Raw genomic sequence first — 23,431 nt, 5'->3', positions numbered from 1 at the left:
CGCGCCTGAATAGCAAAAAAAGTTCTTAGCCGTTAGTTTGGTTAAATGAACAACGGCGTCAGAAACAAATGAATTGGCTAGCTTAAGGGCTTTAAGCTTGTCAAGGATATCATCCAATGGGGTTTCTACCTGTAGAGCCTCTTCTAAAGACTCAAACCAGAAGGCCGCAGCAGCAGTGACAGGGGCAATGCATGCAAGGGGCTGGAGAATAAAACCTTGTTGAATAAAAATTTTCTTAAGGTAACCCTCTAATTTTTTGTCTATTGGGTCTAGAAAAGCACAACTGTCCTCGACAGGGATAGTTGTACGCTTCGCTAGAGTAGAGATTGCTCCCTCCACCTTAGGGACCGTTTGCCACAAGTCCCGTGTAGCGGCATCTATGGGAAACATCTTTTTAAAAACAGGAGGGGGAGAGAACGGTACACCTGGTCTATCCCATTCCTTAGTAATAATTTCTGAAAACCTCTTAGGGATTGGAAAAACATCAGTGTAAACAGGCACTGCGTAGTATTTATCCAATTTACACAATTTCTCTGGGACTACAATGGCGTCACAGTCATCCAGAGTTGCTAAAACCTCCCTTAGCAACATGTGGAGGTGTTCAAGCTTAAATTTAAATGTAGACATATCAGAATCAGGTTGAAGTGTCTTCCCTGAGTCAGAAAAATCACCCACAGATAGAAGCTCTCCTTCTTCGGCTTCTGCACATTGTGAGGGTATATCGGACATAGCTACTAAAGCGTCAGAGAGCTCTGTATTTTTTCTAGTCCCAGAGCTGTCTCGCTTTCCTTGTAACCCTGGCAGTTTGGACAATACTTCTGTAAGAGTATGATTCATAACTGCCGCCATGTCTTGTAAAGTATTCGCAATGGGCACGCTAGATGTACTTGGCGCCTCTTGAGCGGGAGTTAAAGGCTCTGACACGTGGGGAGAGTTAGTCGGCATAACTTCCCCCTTGTCAATTTCTTCTGGTGATAAATCTTTTAAAGCCAGAATATGGTCTTTATAACTTATAGTAAGATCAGTGCATTTGGTACACATTCTAAGAGGGGGTTCCACAATGGCTTCTAAACATAATGAACAAGGAGTTTCCTCTATGTCAGACATGTTTAACAGACTAGTAATGAGACCAGCAAGCTTTGAAAACACTTTAATTAATGTGAAAAAGCAGAATATAAAAAACGGTACTGTGCCTTTAAGGGAAAAAAACAAACACAAAAACTGCAAAACAGTGAAAAAAGCAGTTAACTCTATGAAATTTTTACAGTGTATATAATAGACTAAAATAGCATTGCACCCACTTGCAAATGGATGATTAACCCCTCAGGTTCAAAAACGAAGCAAAAAAAACCAAACGGTAAAAACCGTTATAACAGTCACAAGCAAACTGCCACAGCTCTACTGTGGCTCCTACCTTCCCATAAAATTACTTTTTTAGGCACAAAAACCCTTTACAGAGGTCCAATATGTCAGGGGACTTCTTCAGGGAAGCTGGATGTCTCAGGATGTAATAAACAACTGCGCAATTAGAGCGCGAAAATAGGCCCCTCCCACCATACACTCAAAGTCAGAGGGCCTTAAAAAACTATTCCTAGGAGTAAAATAACAGCCATGTGGAAAACTAGGCCCCAAATAAAGATTTATCACCTCAGTAAAAAACGTTTCTTATATATATAACGTTTAACATACTAAGCCATAATAGAAAGTAATATGAAAATTACCCTTTACTGCAAGCATGATGCCAGTCGTTATTAAATCACTGCAATCAGGCTTACCTTAACTATATCAGGCACTGTCAGCATTTTCTAGTTCTTATCATCCTCTAGAAAAAAATATACTGAACATACCTCAGGGCAGTTAATTCTGCAGGCCGTTCTCCCAGCTGAAGTCTCCCATACTCTTCAGTTATGTGTGAGAACAGCAATGGACCTTAGTTACAACCTGCTAAGATCATCAAAAACCTCAGGCAAATAAAAAAAATAACAAACTTAACAAACTTTTGATTGAAGATAAACTACATTAATTCACCACATCTCTCTAGCTACTTCCCTTGTCGAGAGCTGCAAGAGAATGACTGGTAGTGGCAGTTAGGGGAGGAGCTATATAGACAGCTCTGCTGTGGGTGATCCTCTTGCAGCTTCTTGTTGGGAAGGAGAATATCCCACAAGTAATGGATGAATCCGTGGACTGGATACACCTTACAAGAGAAAAGAACTTTATATCTACCAAAGGAGCGAGGGCGGCTGGGGGTCCCTGATTTATCCAAATACTGACAGGCCACCCTTCTACATAGATTAATAGATTGGAGCACCAACAATGAACACAAACTATGGGTACAACTAGACAGAGCAATTATGCTTAGGGACAATTTGGGCACTACTGCCTGGCTACAACAGGACCATAAGCCCAAACAAGCCATACAATACCATCTGCTGAGGTAGTTCTTTAAAGTCTGGGACTCAATTATTAATGTAAACAGTAACATCTCAACTAGGATGGAGCTTGAGGGCCGTGTTTCTGGCGAGCCTGCAGACTTGCCAGAAACACCAGTTATGAAGCAGCGGTCTAAAGACCGCTCCTCCAAAGTCACAGGCGTCCTGCAGCAACGGAGGACTTAGCGGCCCAAGTTGCCAACCCTAGATATTTAACTGCACAGGACCATCCTCAAAGAAGAAGGACTCCAAGAGTGCAGAACAACTCCTTCCCAAAAAGGACCGGAAAGAAGATACCAGAACATGAAAAAACAGTAGAGAAACTACCTGCCGAGAAGGATCTACCGCAAAGCCTCCTCTTAAGGAAGGCTCACAATATCAAACTATAATATGCGGCCAAAGATCAATAGATCCAACAGATCCCTGACCCTCACTCAAATGCCTAAAAGGACAAAGGAAATAAAATTCCTGATCATCAAGACTTCCAGGAAGAAAAAAAGGAGGGAACCAGCCCCCAAAAAAGCTTGGTTCCAGGACCCAGACGCAGCCTCCTTCCCGAAGACTAAGGGTACTCCCAAAGAGAGACCCTCCACTGAAAAATACAGAGATGGTAGGTCACAACAAATTCATCCCATCACTCTGACATCCTGCACTCAAGGCAGGGGGAACAACCCCACTGAACAGAGAAAGAAAAGTATCTCCCATCATCAGTTGGATAAAGATGCCTTAGGCAAGGGTATTTGCAGGACCAGCATAATGAAATTACAGCCACAGCTGTATAGAAACTCTTGACCTTCAGGTTTCAAGGAAGCATAGCACGAAGCCATGGTGGAACACCATCCAAATCCACCCCAAGGAGGGAAAACTAAACCAGCACAGCACCTCTGCGCACCAGCACAGCACACCTGCACACAGGCATGGAGCGTAAAGCTGTAGGCAGACTCAGCAGGTCAAGTACCAAATGACAGAAACATCCAGCCACTATGGCCGGTCCAGTAGAAGACTAATTCTCTTAAGAAGAGAAAAATATGCGCCGGTAGGAACCGAAGTTGTTCTGGAACCGGGAACAGGGCCGTCCTAAACCACTCTAAGGGATCTGGAACAGGAATCCAAAAAGTCCAGTCAAAGACAAGGACCAGGACTAATAAACCCTGACACCAAAAACTCAAAGCCGGCTTATCACCTGAGGAACCAACGGGTTATCCCTCCGGAGCAGACTTCGCACCCCAGGTGATGCATCACAGATATATCCAAGGCACCTTGGACACTTAACTCTAACGTAAGAGTCCCAGACACAAAGTGCTTAAGACACCCCCAATGGGAAACAACTCCCGAATTAAAAAGGGTGCTAGGCAATGATGAGAGCCACACAGCCACTCTGGTTGACCCTAAGGCCCTAGGGACAACATCATTAAGTCCAAAGACTAAGGGAACGACAAGAGAACAGAACTCAACCCCAGATATTCTAGTTTGAAAATAGTAATTCAACAAGAACTATAAAAATGGCTCTATAGGGGGCACTTGATGATAGAATACATAAAACATACAAGGTGAAACAAAGTATATACAGATAATGATACACAACAATAACCCTATTCACAGGATATACTGAACTCCCATATATTGTCAGTTCATCAGGGCTTAAAGCTCCTGGACTCCCATGTATTGTCAGTTCATCAGGGGTTACATTTCCTGTAGCAATTTCAGGATCACAATGGCTGTACTCCTCTTCACACGAATGTAGTGGAATAAAACAACAGCATCTAGCTTGGTGACACATGAGGTGCCTCTCTTATATTTGATAGATGCTGTTAGTTTGAAAATAGGACTATAGTCTCCAATATCCTCTCAGGATCCTTCTCCTGGAAGCCCCTACAGTTCGAGGAATAACGAATGAACTAACATTCTAACCCCAGATGGGTAAAAACCCCAAAACTTCTAAGCAGGGGCAAAACAGTAAAAAGGGAACACCCTAATCTGCAAACTCCAAAAATATGGGAGCAAATGGAATCCCGGAAGTAGAAAAACCCAAAGGTCCTACTTCCTGAAACAGCTGACCAAAGGCCAACCCCAAGGAAAGGAGACAAAAAAGGGCCCAATCAGCCTCAACCCAAAGGAAGAGATACTGTCATCAAGGAAAACAGATCCAAAAGGACAATTCCAAAGAAGACTTTAAAGAGGAGACGAGGAACATTATCCAGAGCAATCCTTAGCAAGATCTGCTCTGGCCCCTCACCAACAAATAGAAACAGGACAGCAAGGACTGAGTGCAATTCTTCGGTCACCTGCAAATCATGATTTAGGCAAGGCTATTTGTAACCCATCAGTGAAAGGGTACTCACTGCAAGGAACACCTAGTCTGATGCTCCTTCTTAAAAGAAGAGACGAGAACCAGCCTGTCGACTGGGAACGGAAGGTCTTCTCTCCATATGTAGCCTTGCATGGGCAGAGCCTCAAAAATGTATTGAAGCTCAAGGAAGTTCCACTTCACGAACACTCTAGCAAACAGTAAAAGCATAATTCGGTCTGAAGAGAACCCAAAGAGAAACTAACTCCTCATCCGAGTGAGAAACTCACCATCTGACCAGGCAGCCAGTTACACCAACACCACCTGGATGATATAAGACGTAAGGAACAGAGATAAGCGACCGACCAGGACCTGCCTGCTACATAGGGCATTCAAAACTGACCCAGACCACAGAAAAATCAAGATCCCATAGGATCGAAAAAAATTTGGACCTACCAATGTACTGAAACCTTAACATGCGACCTCCGCAGAAGTGCTAAACCGACCACAAAATCGCCAGTATCAAATTCCAGAGAAGAAATGTTTCCCAATGGAAAAATTACAACAGACATGAGCTTCCAAAATAAATAAAACACATCCTAACCGGATCAAAGAAAAAGAAGGCAGAACCCACAGGTGAACGCCCAAGAAGAATGGGTACACCAACAGGACCAGCCAATCAGAGACCCCATTCCTTTAAAAGCTCAGAACTGGAATAAGATACCCCAAAAAAAGGAAATTGGAGATGATAAGGTGATTAACTGCATCCCCAAACGTCTAACCTTGCCATCTGGAACAGAAGACCGCGGATCCCCCAACCTATTTGGACTGGGATCCTCCAGTACCACCAAAACATGCCGCAGCAGGACACGAAGGCGCACCAGTCTATAATGAAAAGCAAGACTTACCTCTGCCGGGGTAAGTTACGACCCCGGCCCTGAGGGTTGAACCCCTGAAATTTCAGAGGAAACCGCTTCCCCAGATGGCTGACCTGACCCAGACGATCCCACGCCTGACGAGCCCTGGTTAGCAGAACACTGACAGTATCTCAGCAACACTTCACTCTCAGGAAGATCTAAATGTGCCGCCATAGATATGGCCATGCGGAACCGTGCCGTAACCTCTGTAAGAAACAAGCCGCCTTCCGAAGAAGGGGTAACGGCATTAGGGACACCTGCTTGCGTAGCCAAAGAAAGTTCTAGGGGACACGCCTCACGGGATATGGGATCCCAGGGGCGAATGGCCCGGCGGACTCTAAGTTCCCTGTTCCGAGAGAAGAGAGCACTCTAAAGCGGCATTTGGAACATAACTGATGGGCATGGATTACCCGGGCCATTTCATACTCTTCGCAAGAAGTAGAATCTGAATCAGAGACATCAGGTCTCCAAAAAATCAAAATCCTCCATAACTTGGTGATACATAATTATGGATAGAAAAAGATAAAAATAGCACCTTACACCCCCAATGGCTGGGGCACTCACCACCTCCTGTGACCCAGACAACTAGCAAACAGATTCTCTCCGTCGCCGGTCAGGAATACGGAAATGGAGAACAGAACGTGACCACGCCTAGTCACAAGGTACACCGTGCAGGCCAGAAAAATGTGCGCCAAGGCCACCAGGCCCACGCAGCCTGACAAAAAGGCCATTATGTTCCGATATAGCCACAAGCCCAATTTTCACTAAACTTTAGCAGACAAAATCACATAACAAACATGATTAACCCCCCTCAGTAGATATTAACCTATGATTCCATAAAGATAAAGGAGCCCCACTGAGACCCTAACTTATTCGTTTACATTACATTCACATCATCAAAGTAAAACGAAACAATCTTACCGGAATCTAAGCCATGGAACAGGAACACGGCCCTTCAAGTGTGACAGATAGTAGCTTCGCTTCTGACATGGACTTGAGTGAAGAAAGCAGGCAGCGAAACTCGTCAACGCTGATTGCTAAGGAGCTGTCCCACGCAGTCAAATGCTCAGGGTTAGGAGGATTGTGGATGATGCCGACAGGTCACAGCTCAGACTCAAAGAGATGGGTGACAAGTTCATCAAGAGGGGATACCCACCCACATTGATTAAAGAGACCATGAATTATGTTTCTGCCATAGATAGGGAAATACTGTTTAGACCAAGGTCAGTGCAGAACAAGAACAGGAGAATGGTGTTTGTCTCTGGTTTTTGTAGACAAAGTCAAAACATTATACGTATTATACGTAAACATTGGAACATTTTACAGAACTGTGTTCCTAATGTTGAGGAGTTCGGTCAATACCCTATGCCAGCCTATAAGCGGAATAGAAGTTTGAGAGACACTCTTGTGAAGCCGGATGTGGGTCCTGGCAGAACCCCTCAACAGGGATATATCACCAAGAAAAGTCTGGGCTGTTTTCCCTGTTTGGGCTGTACTAATTGTGGATCTATTATCAAAAGCCCCTATTTTTCACACCCTCTAACAGGACATAAATTTAGGTATAAAGATTATTACACATGCAATACCAGTTATGTAATCTACATGATTAAATGTCCTTGTGGGCGGGCTTATATAGGGGAGTCCACCAGACGGGTGGGTGACCGTATAACCTAACACAAGAGTAACATCAGGTGTAAGGTCACCACTGCCCCTGTGGCACATCATTTTTTGGCCGCTGGCCATAACATTAGCCAGCTTCGGTTCCAGGTTATCGACCACGTCAAAATTCCTAGACGTGGTGGTAACAGGACACAAATATTGAAACAACGTGAATCCTATTGGATCTTTAAATTAGATACCCTGGAACCGAAGGGGATGAACAGAGAGATTAATTGGGCTGTTTTCTATTGAGATATTATTTAGGTTATGAGTCATCACTCTAGGCCTTTAGTATATATCTCTTAGAAATATTGTGATCCATATTAAGTGATAATAAAATGAAATTGGTACCTTCATCAAATCTGAGAAATGTCTGCATGGCGGATTTTGTAAAAATATATATTTGTTCATCACTCTATTGTATTCTATTATGTAATTCTGTATGCAAATTTATAATTTATAATGTTTATATATCTGAGAAGGTATTTTTGTTTGTGCTCGCATTAAGTTTAAATTTACTAAGTAATTGTAAAAATCTTTCTTTACCTGGTAGGGTTGTTGGATTAACAGGTTTTTGTTTTTAATTTACATGCCATTTCACACCTGACCAGCAGGTGTCAGTGTTAATACACTACTGTGGTAAAATTACTATGCAGGATGCATTAAGGGGTTAATTGATTAGTACAAAGAGGAGACACAGCAGCACTGATGCAAGGAAATCCAGGGCCAAAAAAAGTAAAACAAAATTTACCTTTATTAGAACGGTTTACATGAGTACACAAAAGAACTTCCCTGACTAGTTTCGTGCTCACCAGAGCACTTAATCATAGGGTAAGTTACTAGGTGGGAACACTCCCTCTTTAAAGGGATAGAAACACCTGTTAGTGATTAGATAAAATTACATGCATATTAAAATTCAATATGTGTATGGGAACCTATGAGTGCACATAAACATTGAAAAATCAATCAATCACAAAACAAACAAAATCTGTTACAAATTACATGCACAATGTATAAGGAAAAAAAACAGCAGGAAATACCATACTTCATGCGAAATCTTGTCATCCTCCTCACTTGGTGCGCTCAATTCCAAGGGGCCAATTATTGCGGTTACGCAGAAATACTAACTCAGATGCTTTGTTCGATGAACAAGCCATGGCATTAATTGAGCGACTGAAGTTAAGAGGCTACAATGATTCTTTACTCTATCAGAATTATGTGGAGGTAAGAGAAAAATCACAGGGAGAGTTGGTTCAGGGATCTGTGAGACACAGTACTGTAACGCAAGAGACAGTAGTTTTTTCAACAGAGTACTCAAGCCAATATAATGAAATTTGCTCCATTCTGAAGAAAAAACAGAATTTATGCTTACCTGATAAATTACTTTCTCCAACGGTGTGTCTGGTCCACGGCGTCATCCTTACTTGTGGGAATATCTCTTCCCCAACAGGAAATGGCAAAGAGTCCCAGCAAAGCTGGCCATATAGTCCCTCCTAGGCTCCGCCCACCCCAGTCATTCGACCGACGGACAGGAGGAAAAATATAGGAGAAACCATATGGTACCGTGGTGACTGTAGTTAGAGAAAATAATTAATCAGACCTGATTAAAAAAACAGGGCGGGCCGTGGACCGGACACACCGTTGGAGAAAGTAATTTATCAGGTAAGCATAAATTCTGTTTTCTCCAACATTGGTGTGTCCGGTCCACGGCGTCATCCTTACTTGTGGGAACCAATACCAAAGCTTTAGGACACGGATGAAGGGAGGGAGCAAATCAGGTTACCTAAACGGAAGGCACCACGGCTTGCAAAACCTTTCTCCCAAAAATAGCCTCCGAAGAAGCAAAAGTATCAAATTTGTAAAATTTGGCAAAAGTGTGCAGTGAAGACCAAGTCGCTGCCTTACATATCTGATCAACAGAAGCCTCGTTCTTGAAGGCCCATGTGGAAGCCACAGCAATAGTGGAGTGAGCTGTGATTCTTTCAGGAGGCTGCCGTCCGGCAGTCTCTTAAGCCAATCGGATGATGCTTTTAAGCCAAAAGGAAAGAGAGGTAGAAGTCGCTTTTTGACCTCTCTTTTTACCAGAATAGACGACAAACAGAGAAGATGTTTGTCTGAAATCTTTTGTAGCTTCTAAATAGAATTTTAGAGCACGGACTACGTCCAAATTGTGTAACAAACGTTCCTTCTTTAAAACTAGATTCGGACACAAAGAAGGTACAACTATCTCCTGGTTAATATTTTTGTTAGAAACAACCTTTGGAAGGAAACCAGGCTTAGTACGCAAAACCACCTTATCTGCATGGAACACCAGATAGGGCGGAGAACACTGCAGAGCAGATAACTCTGAAACTCTTCTAGCAGAAGAAATAGCAACCAAAAACAAAACTTTCCAAGATAACAACTTAATATCTATGGAATGTAGAGGTTCAAACGGAACCCCTTGAAGAACTGAAATAACTAGATTTAAACTCCAGGGAGGAGTCAAAGGTCTGTAAACAGGCTTGATCCTAACCAGAGCCTGAACAAATGCTTGAACATCTGGCATAGCTGCCAATCGTTTGTGTAGTAAGACAGATAAAGCAGAAATCTGTCCCTTTAGAGAACTCGCAGATAATCCTTTATCCAAACCTTCTTGTAGAAAGGAAAGAATCTTAGGAATTTTTACCTTATTCCAAGGGAATCCCTTGGATTCACACCAGCAGATATATCTTTTCCATATTTTATGGTAAATCTTTCTAGTTACCGGTTTTCTGGCCTGAACCAGAGTATCAATCACCGAATCTGAAAACCCACGCTTTGATAGAATCAAGCGTTCAATCTCCAAGCCGTCAGCTGGAGGGAGACCAGATTTGGATGTTCGAATGGACCCTGAACAAGAAGGTCCTGTCTCAAAGGAAGCTTCCATGGTGGAACCGATGACATATTTACCAGGTCTGCATACCAAGTCCTGCGTGGCCACGCAGGAGCTATCAAGATCACCGAGACCCTCTCCTGTTTGATCCTGGCTACCAGCCTGGGAATGAGAGGAAACGGTGGGAACACATAAGCTAGGTTGAAGGTCCAAGGCGCTACTAGTGCATCCACTAGAGTCGCCTTGGGATCCCTGGATCTGGACCCGTAGCAAGGAACCTTGAAGTTCTGACGAGACGCCATCAGATCCATGTCTGGAATGCCCCATAATTGAGTCAACTGGGCAAAAATCTCCGGGTGGAGTTTCCACTCCCCCGGATGGAATGTCTGACGACTCAGATAATCTGCTTCCCAGTTTTCCACACCTGGGATGTGGATCGCAGATAGATAGCAGGAGTGATTCTCCGCCCATTGTATTATTTTGGTTACTTCTTTCATCACCAGGGAACTCCTTGTTCCCCCCTGATGATTGATATACGCAACAGTCGTCATGTTGTCTGATTGGAATCTTATGAATCTGGCCTTTGCAAGCTGAGGCCAAGCCCTGAGAGCATTGAATATCGCTCTTAGTTCCAGAATGTTTATCGGGAGAAGAGACTCTTCCCGAGACCATAGTCCCTGAGCTTTCAGGGATTCCCAGACCGCACCCCAGCCCACTAGACTGGCGTCGGTCGTGACAATGACCCACTCTGGTCTGCGGAAGCTCATTCCCTGGGATAGGTGGTCCAGGGATATCCACCAACGGAGTGAATCTCTGGTCTTCTGATCTACTTGAATCACTGCAGACAAGTCTGTATAGTCCCCATTCCACTTTTTCAGCATGCACAGTTGTAATGGTCTTAGATTAATTCGCGCAAAAGGAACTATGTCCATTGCTGCAACCATCAACCCTACTACTTCCATGCACTGAGCTATGGAAGGACGTGGAACAGAATGAAGAACTTGACAAGCGCTTAGAAGTTTTGACTTTCTGACATCTGTCAGAAAGATCCTCATTTCTAAGGAATCTATTAGTGTTCCCAGGAAGGGAACTCTTGTTGACGGAGACAGAGAACTTTTTTCTATGTTCACCTTCCATCCGTGAGATCTGAGAAAGGCCAGAACGATGTCTGTATGAGCCTTTGCTTTTGAAAGGGACGACGCTTGTATTAGAATGTCGTCCAAGTATGGTACTACTGCAATGCCCCTCGGTCTTAGAACCGCTAGAAGGGACCCGAGTACCTTTGTGAAAATCCTTGGAGCAGTGGCTAATCCGAATGGGAGGGCCACAAACTGGTAATGTTTGTCCAGAAAGGCGAACCTTAGGAACTGATGATGTTCTTTGTGGATAGGAATATGTAGGTACGCATCCTTTAGATCCACAGTAGTCATAAATTGACCTTCCTGGATAGTGGGTAGAATCGTTCGAATGGTTTCCATTTTGAACGATGGTACCCTGAGAAATTTGTTTAGGATCTTTAAATCCAGAATTGGTCTGAAGGTTCCCTCTTTTTTGGGAACTACGAACAGATTTGAGTAAAATCCCATTCCTTGTTCCGTCATTGGAACTGGGTGTATCACTCCCATCTTTAGCAGGTCTTCTACACAATGTAAGAACGCCTGTCTCTTTATTTGGTTTGAGGATAAGTGAGACATGTGGAACCGTCCCCTTGGGGGTAGTTCCTTGAATTCTAGAAGATAACCCTGAGAAACTATTTCTAGCGTCCAGGGATCCTGAACATCTCTTGCCCAAGCCTGAGCAAAGAGAGAGAGTCTGCCCCCCACTAGATCCGGTCCCAGATCGGGGGCTACGCCTTCATGCTGTTTTGTTAGTGGTAGCAGGCTTCTTGTTCTGCTTACCCTTGTTCCAGCCTTGCATCGGTTTCCAGGCTGGTTTGGACTGTGAGGCATTACCCTCTTGCTTAGAGGATGCAGAATTAGAGGCCAGTCCGTTCCTGAAATTACGAAAGGAAAGAAAATTAGACTTATTCTTGGCCTTGAAAGGCCTATCTTGTGGGAGGGCGTGGCCCTTTCCCCCAGTGATCTCTGAGATAATCTCTTTCAATTCTGGTCCAAAGAGAGTTTTACCCTTGAAGGGGATGTTAAGCAATTTTGTCTTGGATTATACATCCGCTGACCAAGACTTTAGCCAAAGTGCTCTGCGCGCCACAATTGCAAACCCTGAATTTTTCGCCGCTAATCTAGCTAATTGCAAAGCGGCATCTAAAATAAAAGAGTTAGCCAACTTAAGTGCGTGAACTCTGTCCTTAATCTCCTCATATGGAGTCTCTTTACTGAGCGACTTTTCTAGTTCCTCGAACCAGAACCACGCTGCTGTAGTGACAGGAACAATGCACGAAATGGGTTGTAGAAGGTAACCTTGCTGTACAAAAATCTTTTTAAGCAAACCTTCCAATTTTTTATCCATAGGATCTTTGAAAGCACAACTATCTTCGATAGGAATAGTAGTGCGCTTGTTTAGAGTAGAAACTGCCCCCTCGACCTTAGGGACTGTCTGCCATAAGTCCTTTCTGGGGTCGACCATAGGAAATAATTTCTTAAATATAGGAGGGGGAACAAAAGGTATGCCAGACTTCTCCCACTCCTTATTCACTATGTCCGCCACCCGCTTGGGTATAGGAAAAGCGTCGGGGTGCACCGGAACCTCTAGGAACTTGTCCATCTTGCATAATTTTTCAGGAATGACCAAGTTGTCACAATCATCCAGAGTAGATAACACCTCCTTAAGCAGTGCGCGGAGATGTTCTAATTTAAATTTAAATGTCACAACATCAGGTTCAGCCTGTTGAGAATTTTTTTCTGAATCTGAAATTTCCCCATCTGACAAAACCTCCCTCATGGCCCCTTCAGATTGGTGTGAGGGTATGACAGAACAATTATCATCAGCGCCCTCCTGCTCTTCAGTGTTTAAAACAGAGCAATCGCGCTTTCTCTGATATGCAGGCATTTTGGATAAAATATTTGCTATGGAGTTATCCATTACAGCCGTCAATTGTTGCATGGTAATAAGCATTGGCGCGCTAGAAGTACTAGGGGCCTCCTGCATGGGCAAAACTGGCGTAGACACAGAAGGAGATGATGTAGAACCATGTCTACTCCCTTCACTTGAGGAATCATCTTGGGCAATTTCATTATTTGTGGCAGTACTGTCCTTACTTTGTTTGGACGCTATGGCACAATTATCACACAATTTTGAAGGGGGAGACACATTGGCTTTCATACATATAGAACATAGCTTATCTGAAGGCACAGACATGTTAAACAGGCTTAAACTTGTCAATAAAGCACAAAAACCGTTTTAAAACAAAACTGTTACTGTCTCTTTAAATTTTAAAGAGAAACTAGTCAGGGAAGTTCTTTTGTGTACTCATGTAAACCGTTCTAATAAAGGTAAATTTTGTTTTACTTTTTTTGGCCCTGAATTTCCTTGCATCAGTGCTGCTGTGTCTCCTCTTTGTACTTGTATGCCTTTTTCGGCTACACCGGCCGCTATCTAACAGCATGCACCCCCTGTGACCTGTGTATTACTTGTATCACTCCGCCTCTGCCTCAGCTCACGGACCCAGCCGGAATTACCGCATTTGCAGCGGCTTGTCTCTTTGGGTTAATTGATTAGCCTATTTAAACAGGTGTGTTCTAGGTGTGTTTTATCACATGACTAAGGGGTATTGACCCCGAAACGTTGTGTCTTTTTTTGTCTGATCCTGTAATAAAATCTTGGATCATATGAGAAATATTTCCTCCTTCTTTAACCTTTGAATTATGATATTGGAGTGTGGCAGTCACTCTGAGGAAACATTCTCACCACTTTGAGGACTTGTGCTTTGTGCTGGATTCCATCCTTTATTGCTAAGGAGCTGTTAACATGAGTTGGGATGGTTTCGCAGAAAGACTCTCCCTGCATCTCCGGACTCTAACATTAATTCATGCTCTCACTGAAAAGCTGACAGGATTACTTAAAACTCCAGTCCCATTTTGAAGAGTACTACCCTCCATAAGAGACTATCTTAAATCTTCCGACACTTCTCTGCCAACCTCCTGTGACGAAAGGCAAAGAATGAATGGGGAATGAGGGAAGTGGGGGAGGTATTTAAGCCTTTGGCTGGGGTGTCTTTGCCTCTTCCTGGTGGCCAGGTTCTGAATTCCCAAAAGTAATGAATGCAGCTGTGGACTCTCCCCTTTTATGAAGAAAATCAGTATTTTCTTTTAGACTCCATGCCCTAAGGAAGAAAGCTTCTTTATCCTCCAGTTAGTGTAGAATAATGGTATGTAACCAATGATGAATAAAGTCTTACCCAGAAAAAGAGAGAAAGCCTAAAATGTCACTGGCAAATAAGGAATTTGTTTAATTTAGAAGATTCAAAGAAATCTTCGACAGCAGAAAATTTTGAAACTAAATCAGACAGATTTCCACATCAAAGTGAAAAGACTCCAGCGATGTCAAAGCTGTTGAAAACAGGTAGCCTGCTTGGAGAAAGCAATGTTTTTCTAAGGAAAGAATCCCCATTTTCTCCTGAAAAAAATAACTATTCTCAAAAGTGAATATATGGCTAAAGTGGTAATTGATGCGTCTACCTTAGGGGGAAAAAAATTCCCAAAGGCTCTACAAATAAAAAGCTGATAAATGGAACACCCTTAAGCTCAGAAAAAAGCCCTGATGTGGCCTATTTTTAGGAAACAAATTTTGAAATGGGCTGAAGAATAAGAAATGCACCATAGATTGTTCTGTTGGATTAGGGACTTGGACACCTAAATATCTCTCTTCCCATAAAGGCAATTTTAGAGGCAGTTAGAACCCCACAAAGGCACCTCTTAAAGACATCACCTGTTGCATGTCTAGGCTAACATTGATACTGAATCTGCATCTGCAGAATAATAGAGACTAACAGGCCCATTTATCAAAGGTCTTGCGGACCTGATCCGACACTGCGGATCAGGTCCGCAAGACCTCGCTAAATGCGGAGAGCAATACGCTCTCCGCATTTAACATTGCACCAGCAGCTCACAAGAGCTGCTGGTGCAACGCCGCCCCCTGCTGACTCGCGGCCAATCGGCCGCCAGCAGGGAGCTGTCAATCAACCCGATCGTATTCGATCGGGTTGATGTCTGGCGATTCCTGTCCGCCTGTTCAGAGCAGGCGGACAGGGTTATGGAGCAGCGGTCTTTTGACCGCTGCTTCATAAGTTGTGTTTCTGGCGAGTCTGAAGACTCGCCAGAAACACGGCCCTTCAAGCTCCATACGGAGCTTGATAAATGGGCCTGTAAGGTTTACCACTAAACACAGGTAGACTTCTTACATATCTTGTTCAAAACATGCAAAAAAAAGATTGATACAAAATTGCAAAAACCTTGCAAAAACATACTTAAATAAAGTGATACATGGATCTACTGTCTAAAGCATCTAATTTGATATAAATGTGGACAGTTTCAGCCTGCTCCATGATGTACACAGAAAAGACACAGACAAATCAATACAAGACCACCAAAGTAACTTTACTGTGAAAATTTGAAAATACAAAACAGTAAATAATCAGTGTTGCAATGTGTATATTTCAATAATATTTCAACTCTTGAAAAATTACTCTTACCCTCTACACCACAGGTTTTCTAAGTCTTAGACAGTGGGCCTCCCCTTTGGCGAAACTTTCAAGATGAGCCTCCACCACCCGATAGATGCTACTAAATTTTTGGCACGGCAGACTTATAAAAAGAAAAGAAGTTTGGAAGTCTATACCATGAATATATCATATATACATATAAAAGCGACAACACCAATTGCAAGGTAGAGTATCAAGACACAGGTGTATTGGAAACTAACAGATAAATACTGCAATATGTCTGATGTAGGCACAGTGTAGTAATATATTGCATGGAAATAAATCCATGGTAAAAACTGATATAGAGCCCCTTTCTGTACATACATGTTATCAACAGCAAAAACAAGTCAAAGTAAAAACAAACCTTACAATCAGTAAGTGCTCTAGAGATTCTTACTTGAGTCATGAACGACATGAAGGAAAAGAAAAAAGTATTTACCAGCGCTAGCCACCCAGTTTTAAGAATTAATTTCAATTAAGTTCATATATTAATATATGGAAATATTTTACAAGATAATACAACATATAGCAACATCAAACCCGAAGTTTAGAAAACAGTGAACTAATGTAAGTGTCACTAAAAATGACAAAACAATGCAATAATTGTGTGATTCAAAGTTTAAAATTCAAAATTTAAAAAGTATATGACGTCCACAATCTTAAATATGTGTATCGTTCGTCTCATTGGTGGTTGAAATTATTAGAATGACACACCTCCTGGCACTAATGGATTAACCTCGTAACTTCTAAACTGCCTGGACATTTTTGAACATTGTGAGCACCCGTAGTCACTTTACCTCATAGGAATCATCACGGTCAGCTGTAAATGCAACTTAGATACAAACGCATATAGGACGCCTGTTAATAACAACAGCAGGGACGCTGACTGCTTTAATAAACAGAGGACAGACAAGCGGTGTATCATTTGGTTTTATGTGACTTGGATGAATAAAAAACTTTTTAACATTGTAAGTGCAACTTTGTAGCGCTTTGACTCGTTATTTTAATACACTTAAATCTGGTTGCGTTCTTTTCTTTTCAGAATTGTGGCATGAACGACTTGAAGTTGCAGCAAAACCTTAAAAAGGCCACCACTCTCACAAAAATAAAAGGAGGTTGAGCAGGAAAAAAAAGTGCAGCAGGAAGATTAATTATGGCGCCGCCAGCCCTAACAGATACAGATAGGCTCCCCTAAACAATCAAACTTTTTTCCCAATACACATTAAATAGAAACATTTAAACATAGAATTTGATGGTAGATAAGAACCAAAAAGGCCCATCAAGTCTACCCATATAACATGTTACTTTTTCCCTAGGATAGCCTTATGCATGGCCCATGCATTTTTGAATTCCTTTACAGTCTTTGTGCTTACCACCTCAAATGGAAGTTTATTCCAAATTTCTCCTGAATCTGCTACACTCTAACTTTAGATTGTGACCCCTTGTTTTGACATTTATTTTGTTTGTAAAAAATAATTTCAGCTTCTACTTTATTAAGTCCCTTCATATATTTGAAGGTTTCTATCATGTCACCTCTTTCCCTTCTATCCTCTAAACCAGGGGTATCAAACTCAAAGTATCTGGGGGCCACTGGCCAAGTGTTCTTCTCCCATGGGGGCTGCTTGAACTGAGTAAGTGCTCCGGAACTGGATATACTAGGAAATGGAAGTGACATTTATCTAAGTAGTAGTGAATATTGGGAGTTGTACCCCACAATAGACATACACAGTTGTATATTTATATATATAACTGTATACCGACGTAAAAGTGGCATTTACCCAACGCAGTGTGTGGTAGGAGTCTACACTGGATGCTTTGTCTTTATATTTGTCTTGTGAATGCATATATAGAATATCAACTAGTTACACCTCTAAGAACCCTAAAAAAAAATTGACAGCTCAAAGTAATGTACCTATTAAACACGGGAGGGCCAGATGAAACTATCTTGAGGGCTGCATTTGGCCCTGGGGCCTGTACTTTGAGACCACTGCTCTAAACTATACATATTTAGATCATAGAGTCTTTCTAGTAAATGTGTCATTAAATAAAAATGAATATGGTGGCAAATCTGTGTAATGTAGGTATATGTCCACTGGCTATGCTATACATAGTTGAATATACCTGCTAAAAGCGCTACGGAATTTGGTGGCGCTATACAAATAAATGATAATAATAATAATAATAATAAAAGCCTATAGGCTAAGTGAGGGCCTGAGATGCTTACCTATGAAGCTCACTCTACCATCCTTACCAAGCTGCAGATATGCTGCTTCCAGTAGAGAACCCATCCAGTGCTGAGGTAGCAATAGCAGAGGAGATACAAAGAGTACAACAACCAGCCAATAGGAGGAGTCTAAGGGACCAGTCCCGACAACACCTGAGGTAGGCTAGTGAGGAATTACATTTACTCCCCGCTATGTAAATTCAGGGATCCCAAGGGGGAGAATGGGTCTCACATAGATTTGGAAACCCCTGATCACAAGGAAACTGGAGCACCTAACTTATTAACCTTCCTCCTGTAGAGGTAAATATAAGACTGGGATACCAGTGAGGTGAGAGGGATTAAATGCTTCTGAAATATTGGGTATCATTGCCTCCTCTTAGTGGCCAGAAGTGAAATCCCAAGAGTAATGGCTAATGGACTCTCACCCCCTTATGAAAGAAACATAGGTTTAAATTTCAGGAAAAGCTGGCAAAATAAATAATCAAAGTGCATTGCAATGTATTTATTTTTTCACTATGCAAAGCATGATTGATTTTTTTTTATGAGGCATTAACTATTGAGATCAATGTCCCTTTAAATTACAAGTGAAGGAAATAATGAATATATATCATAAAGTGTTTTTATTGAATATAATTAAACCTTTTATTTAAAATTACATTCTTAGTTTAATGTCACTTTATATACAATGTTCTGATTTTACACCACCAAATGTATGTGTGATATAATCCCGGATTTTACCAATGTAAGTTGTTTACCTTCATGTACTGCTTGTAAATCTCTGACGCTGAAGACATTTCTATAACATTGTATGCAATTAACTTGCAATAGACAGCTAGGAGATTTCTCTTCCTATGTAAACTCATCAAATTCTGGTCCACTTCGTTATCTGATGCAGGCAAACATTAAAAACACAAGTTAGTTATTGTATATACATTAGGTACAATAAAAGATATTCCATGATAACATATATACTTCTTATCTAAGCAATCACTGCACAGAGAGGTACAAGGTTGGATATATTTCACCATACTAAAGTGTGACAGAGATACTCCAGCATATTTGGAGGGAGTTGAAAAAGCAAAATTTTAAGCAAAAGCAGGCAAAATAAATAAATAATAAATGTATATTGCAAAGTTGTTTTATTTTCCTTAATTAAGCATTTTACGGAATCAAATATTTAAAATTTCCCTTTAACATTATATTTCTTCTAAATCAGATTTGCTTTTTGATTAATCTAAATATAGTTTCTATTTAAGATACAATATTAAGGTTATTCATCCTTAAATATAGATTATTTTTTAATTATATAGCACAATGCTGTATATTCATGGCTGTAATGTTTATTTTTTTTGGTAAATTCATTTGATTAATCTATTCACAGTGTCATGCTCTCACAGAGGTCTCTGTCAAATAATTTTGGGTAATTTTTCCATCTTGAAGATATTATCACATATTATTGGTTTTGTAGTTCTCAAAACTGTGAATTTGTGTCTGCAGAAATAATGTGCCTCTTCTTCACAGCACAAATGGTATAACATAAACATACAGAGTTCATAAATAGACCTTAAAGGAACAAAATCATGAAAGAAAACTTTTGGGTTTCAGATAGAGTATACAATTTTAGCTTTCCAATTTACTTCTATAATCAAATTTGCTTCATTCTCATGATGTCTTTTTTAAAGAAGAGCAATGCTTTCCTGGGATCTAGCTGAACAGTGACAAGATGCTAGCCCACAGTAGTGCATTGCTTCTGAGCCTTCCTATGTATGATTTTCAACAATAGATACCAAGTGAATGAAGCAAATTAAATAAGTAAATTGGAAAATTGTTATAAAAAATTGCATGTTCTTTCTGAATCATGAAAATTTAATTTTGACTTTACTGTCCCTTAATGTCATTACTTCCCTGTAAAATCTATGTACACATAATCAAGAAGTTTCAAGAAGCTTAATGAATAGAAGATTGTTTGGAGTAGAATAGATCTGCACAAGGATTTAAGAGTGAGGAGGGAGGGGCAAGCATTTAATATATTTGAATTCTTATTATTAAGGTAATGGTTATTTTTCTTTAGTTAAATGGTTATTTTTCTTTAGTTAAATAAATTGCAATTGTATTTCTTCTTCCAATAAATTGATAAGTTGATCAAATATGAATGGTCAACCTATTAAACAAAGATAGTTCATCTCCCAATAATTTCATTTATTTCAATGATCTCTCTATGCATATATAATGATATATAACCAAATTAGTAATGGTCTGATATAAATGGAAAAATAATGAAAAGTTATTATTCTAAAAATGAAAAGCATGATTTTAAATGTGATTTAAATGATGATTTAAATCAATTTGATTTAAATCAAATCCACCCTGCTATAAATACATGAGAAGTGATATGCCTACAATCAAAATTGTTTAATTCTTTCTATAAAGGGAATAAAAAAATATGTTTTAAAGCAACAGTAAAGTCAAAATTAAACTTTCATCATTCCGATAAAATAACATAAATTATGCTTACCTAATAATTTCCTTTCCATCTGTATGAGGAGAGTCCACGGCTTCATTCCTTACTTGTGGGAATACAGAACCTGGCCACCAGGAGGAGGCAAAGACACCCCAGCCAAAGGCTTAAATACCTCCCCCCACTACCCTCATCCCCCAGTCATTCTACCGAGGGAACAAGGAACAGTAGGAGAAATATCAGGGAATAAATGGTGCCAGAAGAACAAAATAATTTTAGTCTGCCCAATGGAGAAAAACGGACGGGAGTCATGGACTCTCCTCATACAGATGGAAAGGAAATTATCAGATAAGCATAATTTATGTTTTCCATCTTAATATGAGGAGAGTCCACGCCTTCATTCCTTACTTGTGGGAAACATAAACCCAAGCTCTAGAGGACACAGAATGAACGGGAGGGTAAAAAGGTTGGCGGACCCTATTCTGAGGGCACCACAGCCTGCAAAACCCTGCTCCCAAAAACAGCTTCAGCCGAAGCCATAAACGTCAAATATGTTAAAATTTGGAAGAAAAAATATGTAAGGAAGACCAGGTAGAATCCCTACAATTCTAATAGCTAAATACCTCATTATCAAACCCCAAGACGGAGCCACAGCTCTAAATGAATGAGCCTTAAGCCTCTAAGGAAGCTGCATCCCACTGAATCAGTAAGCTAAGCGAACAAGCTCCTCCACCGAAAAAACAAGGTAGTGGTCAAACTTCAGGCCCCTTACACTTCTCAATAGACACGACAAAGAAGAAGTCTGACTAAAAGTCACTAGTAGCTAGAAGATAGAACTTCAAGGCCCAAACCACATCCAAGAGGAAAGAACTCCTCCTTCAAAGGAGGAGGAGTAGGACACATGGAAGGAACCTCATTCTCATAATAGATGGTGTGATATAAGACAACCATAGGAAGAAAACTAATCTAGAGAACAGTCCTGTCAGGGTGCCAGGAATCAGACTGAGACGAGAAGTGCAAAAATAATCACACCTTTATTAATAACAAAAAAAATAATAAAAAGTCCACAAGTCAAATAACAAGCCAGGAGTCAAAACCAGAGCTGGTAGTCAGACGAGCCGAGTCAGGAGCCAAAGCGAATAGTCAGACGAGATGGAATCAGGAACAAGGAAAACAGCAGAGTCAGGAACAAGCCAGGGATCAGGAACCAGGAAGGACGTCAGACAGCCAGGTAATACACAGGAACTCTCACAAACAGGTCTGAGACAAAAAGGAAATGCAGCAAATGAGCAGTATCCCGCACAATGCACCATAGTCAGCAAGAGAGGTGAGTAAAATGGCTGCTTGCAGCACATGGCAAACAAAACAGGGAAAAAACCCTGACAGTACCCTCCCCTCAACGACCCCTCCACCGCGGGAGGACAAAAGGCTTATTGGGGAAACGGCATGGAAGGCACGGAGGAGGGCGGGAGCATGAACATCAGGAGGGAACCCAAGAACGCTCCTCCGGACCGTAGCCCCTCCAGTGAACCAAATACTGTACACGGCCCCTGGACATACGAAAGTCAATAATGCTGCTGACCTCATACTTCTCATGGTTGTCAACAAAGATAGGACGGGGACGAGGCAACACAGTGGTAAACCGATTACAAACCAATGGTTTCAAGAGGGAGACATGAAAATCATTGGACGATAGCAGGAGGAAGGTCAAGAGCGTAGGCCATAGGATTAACCCGTCTGAGTATTGGAAAAGGACCAACATAACGAAGAGCCAATTTATTGGAAGACACACGAAGGTTCAAGTTGCGGGAGGACAGCCAAACTCTCTCACCAACCTGGTAGGAAGGTGCGGGCAGACGCCTACGATCAGCCTGGAACTATTGGCGCTGCATAGAACGATGAAGGCAATCCTCAATCTGCACCCACGTGGAACGGAGTTGCCGGAGATGCTCCTCCAAAGCCGGAATACCCTGAGACATGAATGATTCGGGCAACAAGGATGGTTGAAACCCATAATTCACCATGAACGGGGATAACTTGGAGGAAGCATTAATAGCACTATTATGAGCAAACTCTGCCCAAGGTAACAGTTCAGACCAATTATTGTGGTGATCTGAGACATAGCAACGGAGGAACTGTTCCAGAGCTTGATTAGACCGTTCCGCAGCCCCATTGGATTGAAGGTAATATGCCGAGGAGAAGGAAAGCTGGATCCCCATTTGAGCACAAAAGGAACGCCAAAATCTGGAGACAAACTGGCTACCCCGGTCCGACACTATCTCCTTGGGTAACCCATGTAAACGGAAGACCTCCCGGGCAAAAATTGAAGCAAGCTCCTGAGCGGTAGGCAGCTTCATCAAGGGAATGCAATGTGACATTTTAGAAAAACGGTCAACCACCATAAGGATAACAGTATTGCCATGGGAAACAGGGAGCTCGACAATGAAGTCCATGGAAAGAAGTGTCCAAGGATGCTCACCATTAGCAATAGGTTGAAGAAGACCCACAGGAAGATGTCGAGGAGTCTTATTCTGTGCACAAACTGAGCAGGAGGCAATATACGCAGCAACATCAGAACGAAGACCTAGCCACCAGAATTGTCGAGTGACAGACCAAATCGTTCAGTTCTTGCCTGGGTGACCTGCTGCTTTAGGATAGTGGTAAGTGTGCAAGAGTTTAGTTCGAAGATTCTCAGGAACAAAACACTTACCACTAGGTTTCTCAGGAGGTGCATTGGTTTGTGCAGCCAGGATCTCCTCCCCCAAGTGAGAAGTCAAATTAGTACGTATGGTAGCCAAAATATGGTCAGGAGGTATAACAGGAGTAGGTACAGACTCCCCCTTGGACAGAGGCGAAAATTGTCGAGAGAGGGCATCAGCCCTAACATTCTTACTACCAGGCAGGTAGGAGACCACATAATTAATCCGAGACAAAAATAGCGCCC

The 23,431-nt window shown here is 41.7% G+C and overlaps 1 protein-coding gene across 1 annotated transcript in view; it reads right to left on the bottom strand.

Moving 5' to 3' along the window:
- LOC128652530 (cohesin subunit SA-2) overlaps nucleotides 1-23,431 on the bottom strand; it is an 851,571-nt gene that overhangs the window by 397,957 nt on the left and 430,183 nt on the right. Inside the window, exon 17 of the mRNA XM_053705464.1 lies at nucleotides 18,785-18,915. Within this exon, the coding sequence (XP_053561439.1) occupies nucleotides 18,785-18,915 (131 nt within the window). The remainder of the gene's footprint in view (nucleotides 1-18,784; nucleotides 18,916-23,431) is intronic.

Source organism: Bombina bombina, chromosome 3 (assembly GCF_027579735.1).
Source record: "Bombina bombina isolate aBomBom1 chromosome 3, aBomBom1.pri, whole genome shotgun sequence".
Classification (NCBI taxonomy): Eukaryota; Metazoa; Chordata; class Amphibia; order Anura; family Bombinatoridae; genus Bombina; species Bombina bombina.
The sequence above is the reverse complement of the archived record's forward strand: the minus strand, read 5'-3'. Positions and strand labels throughout refer to the sequence as shown.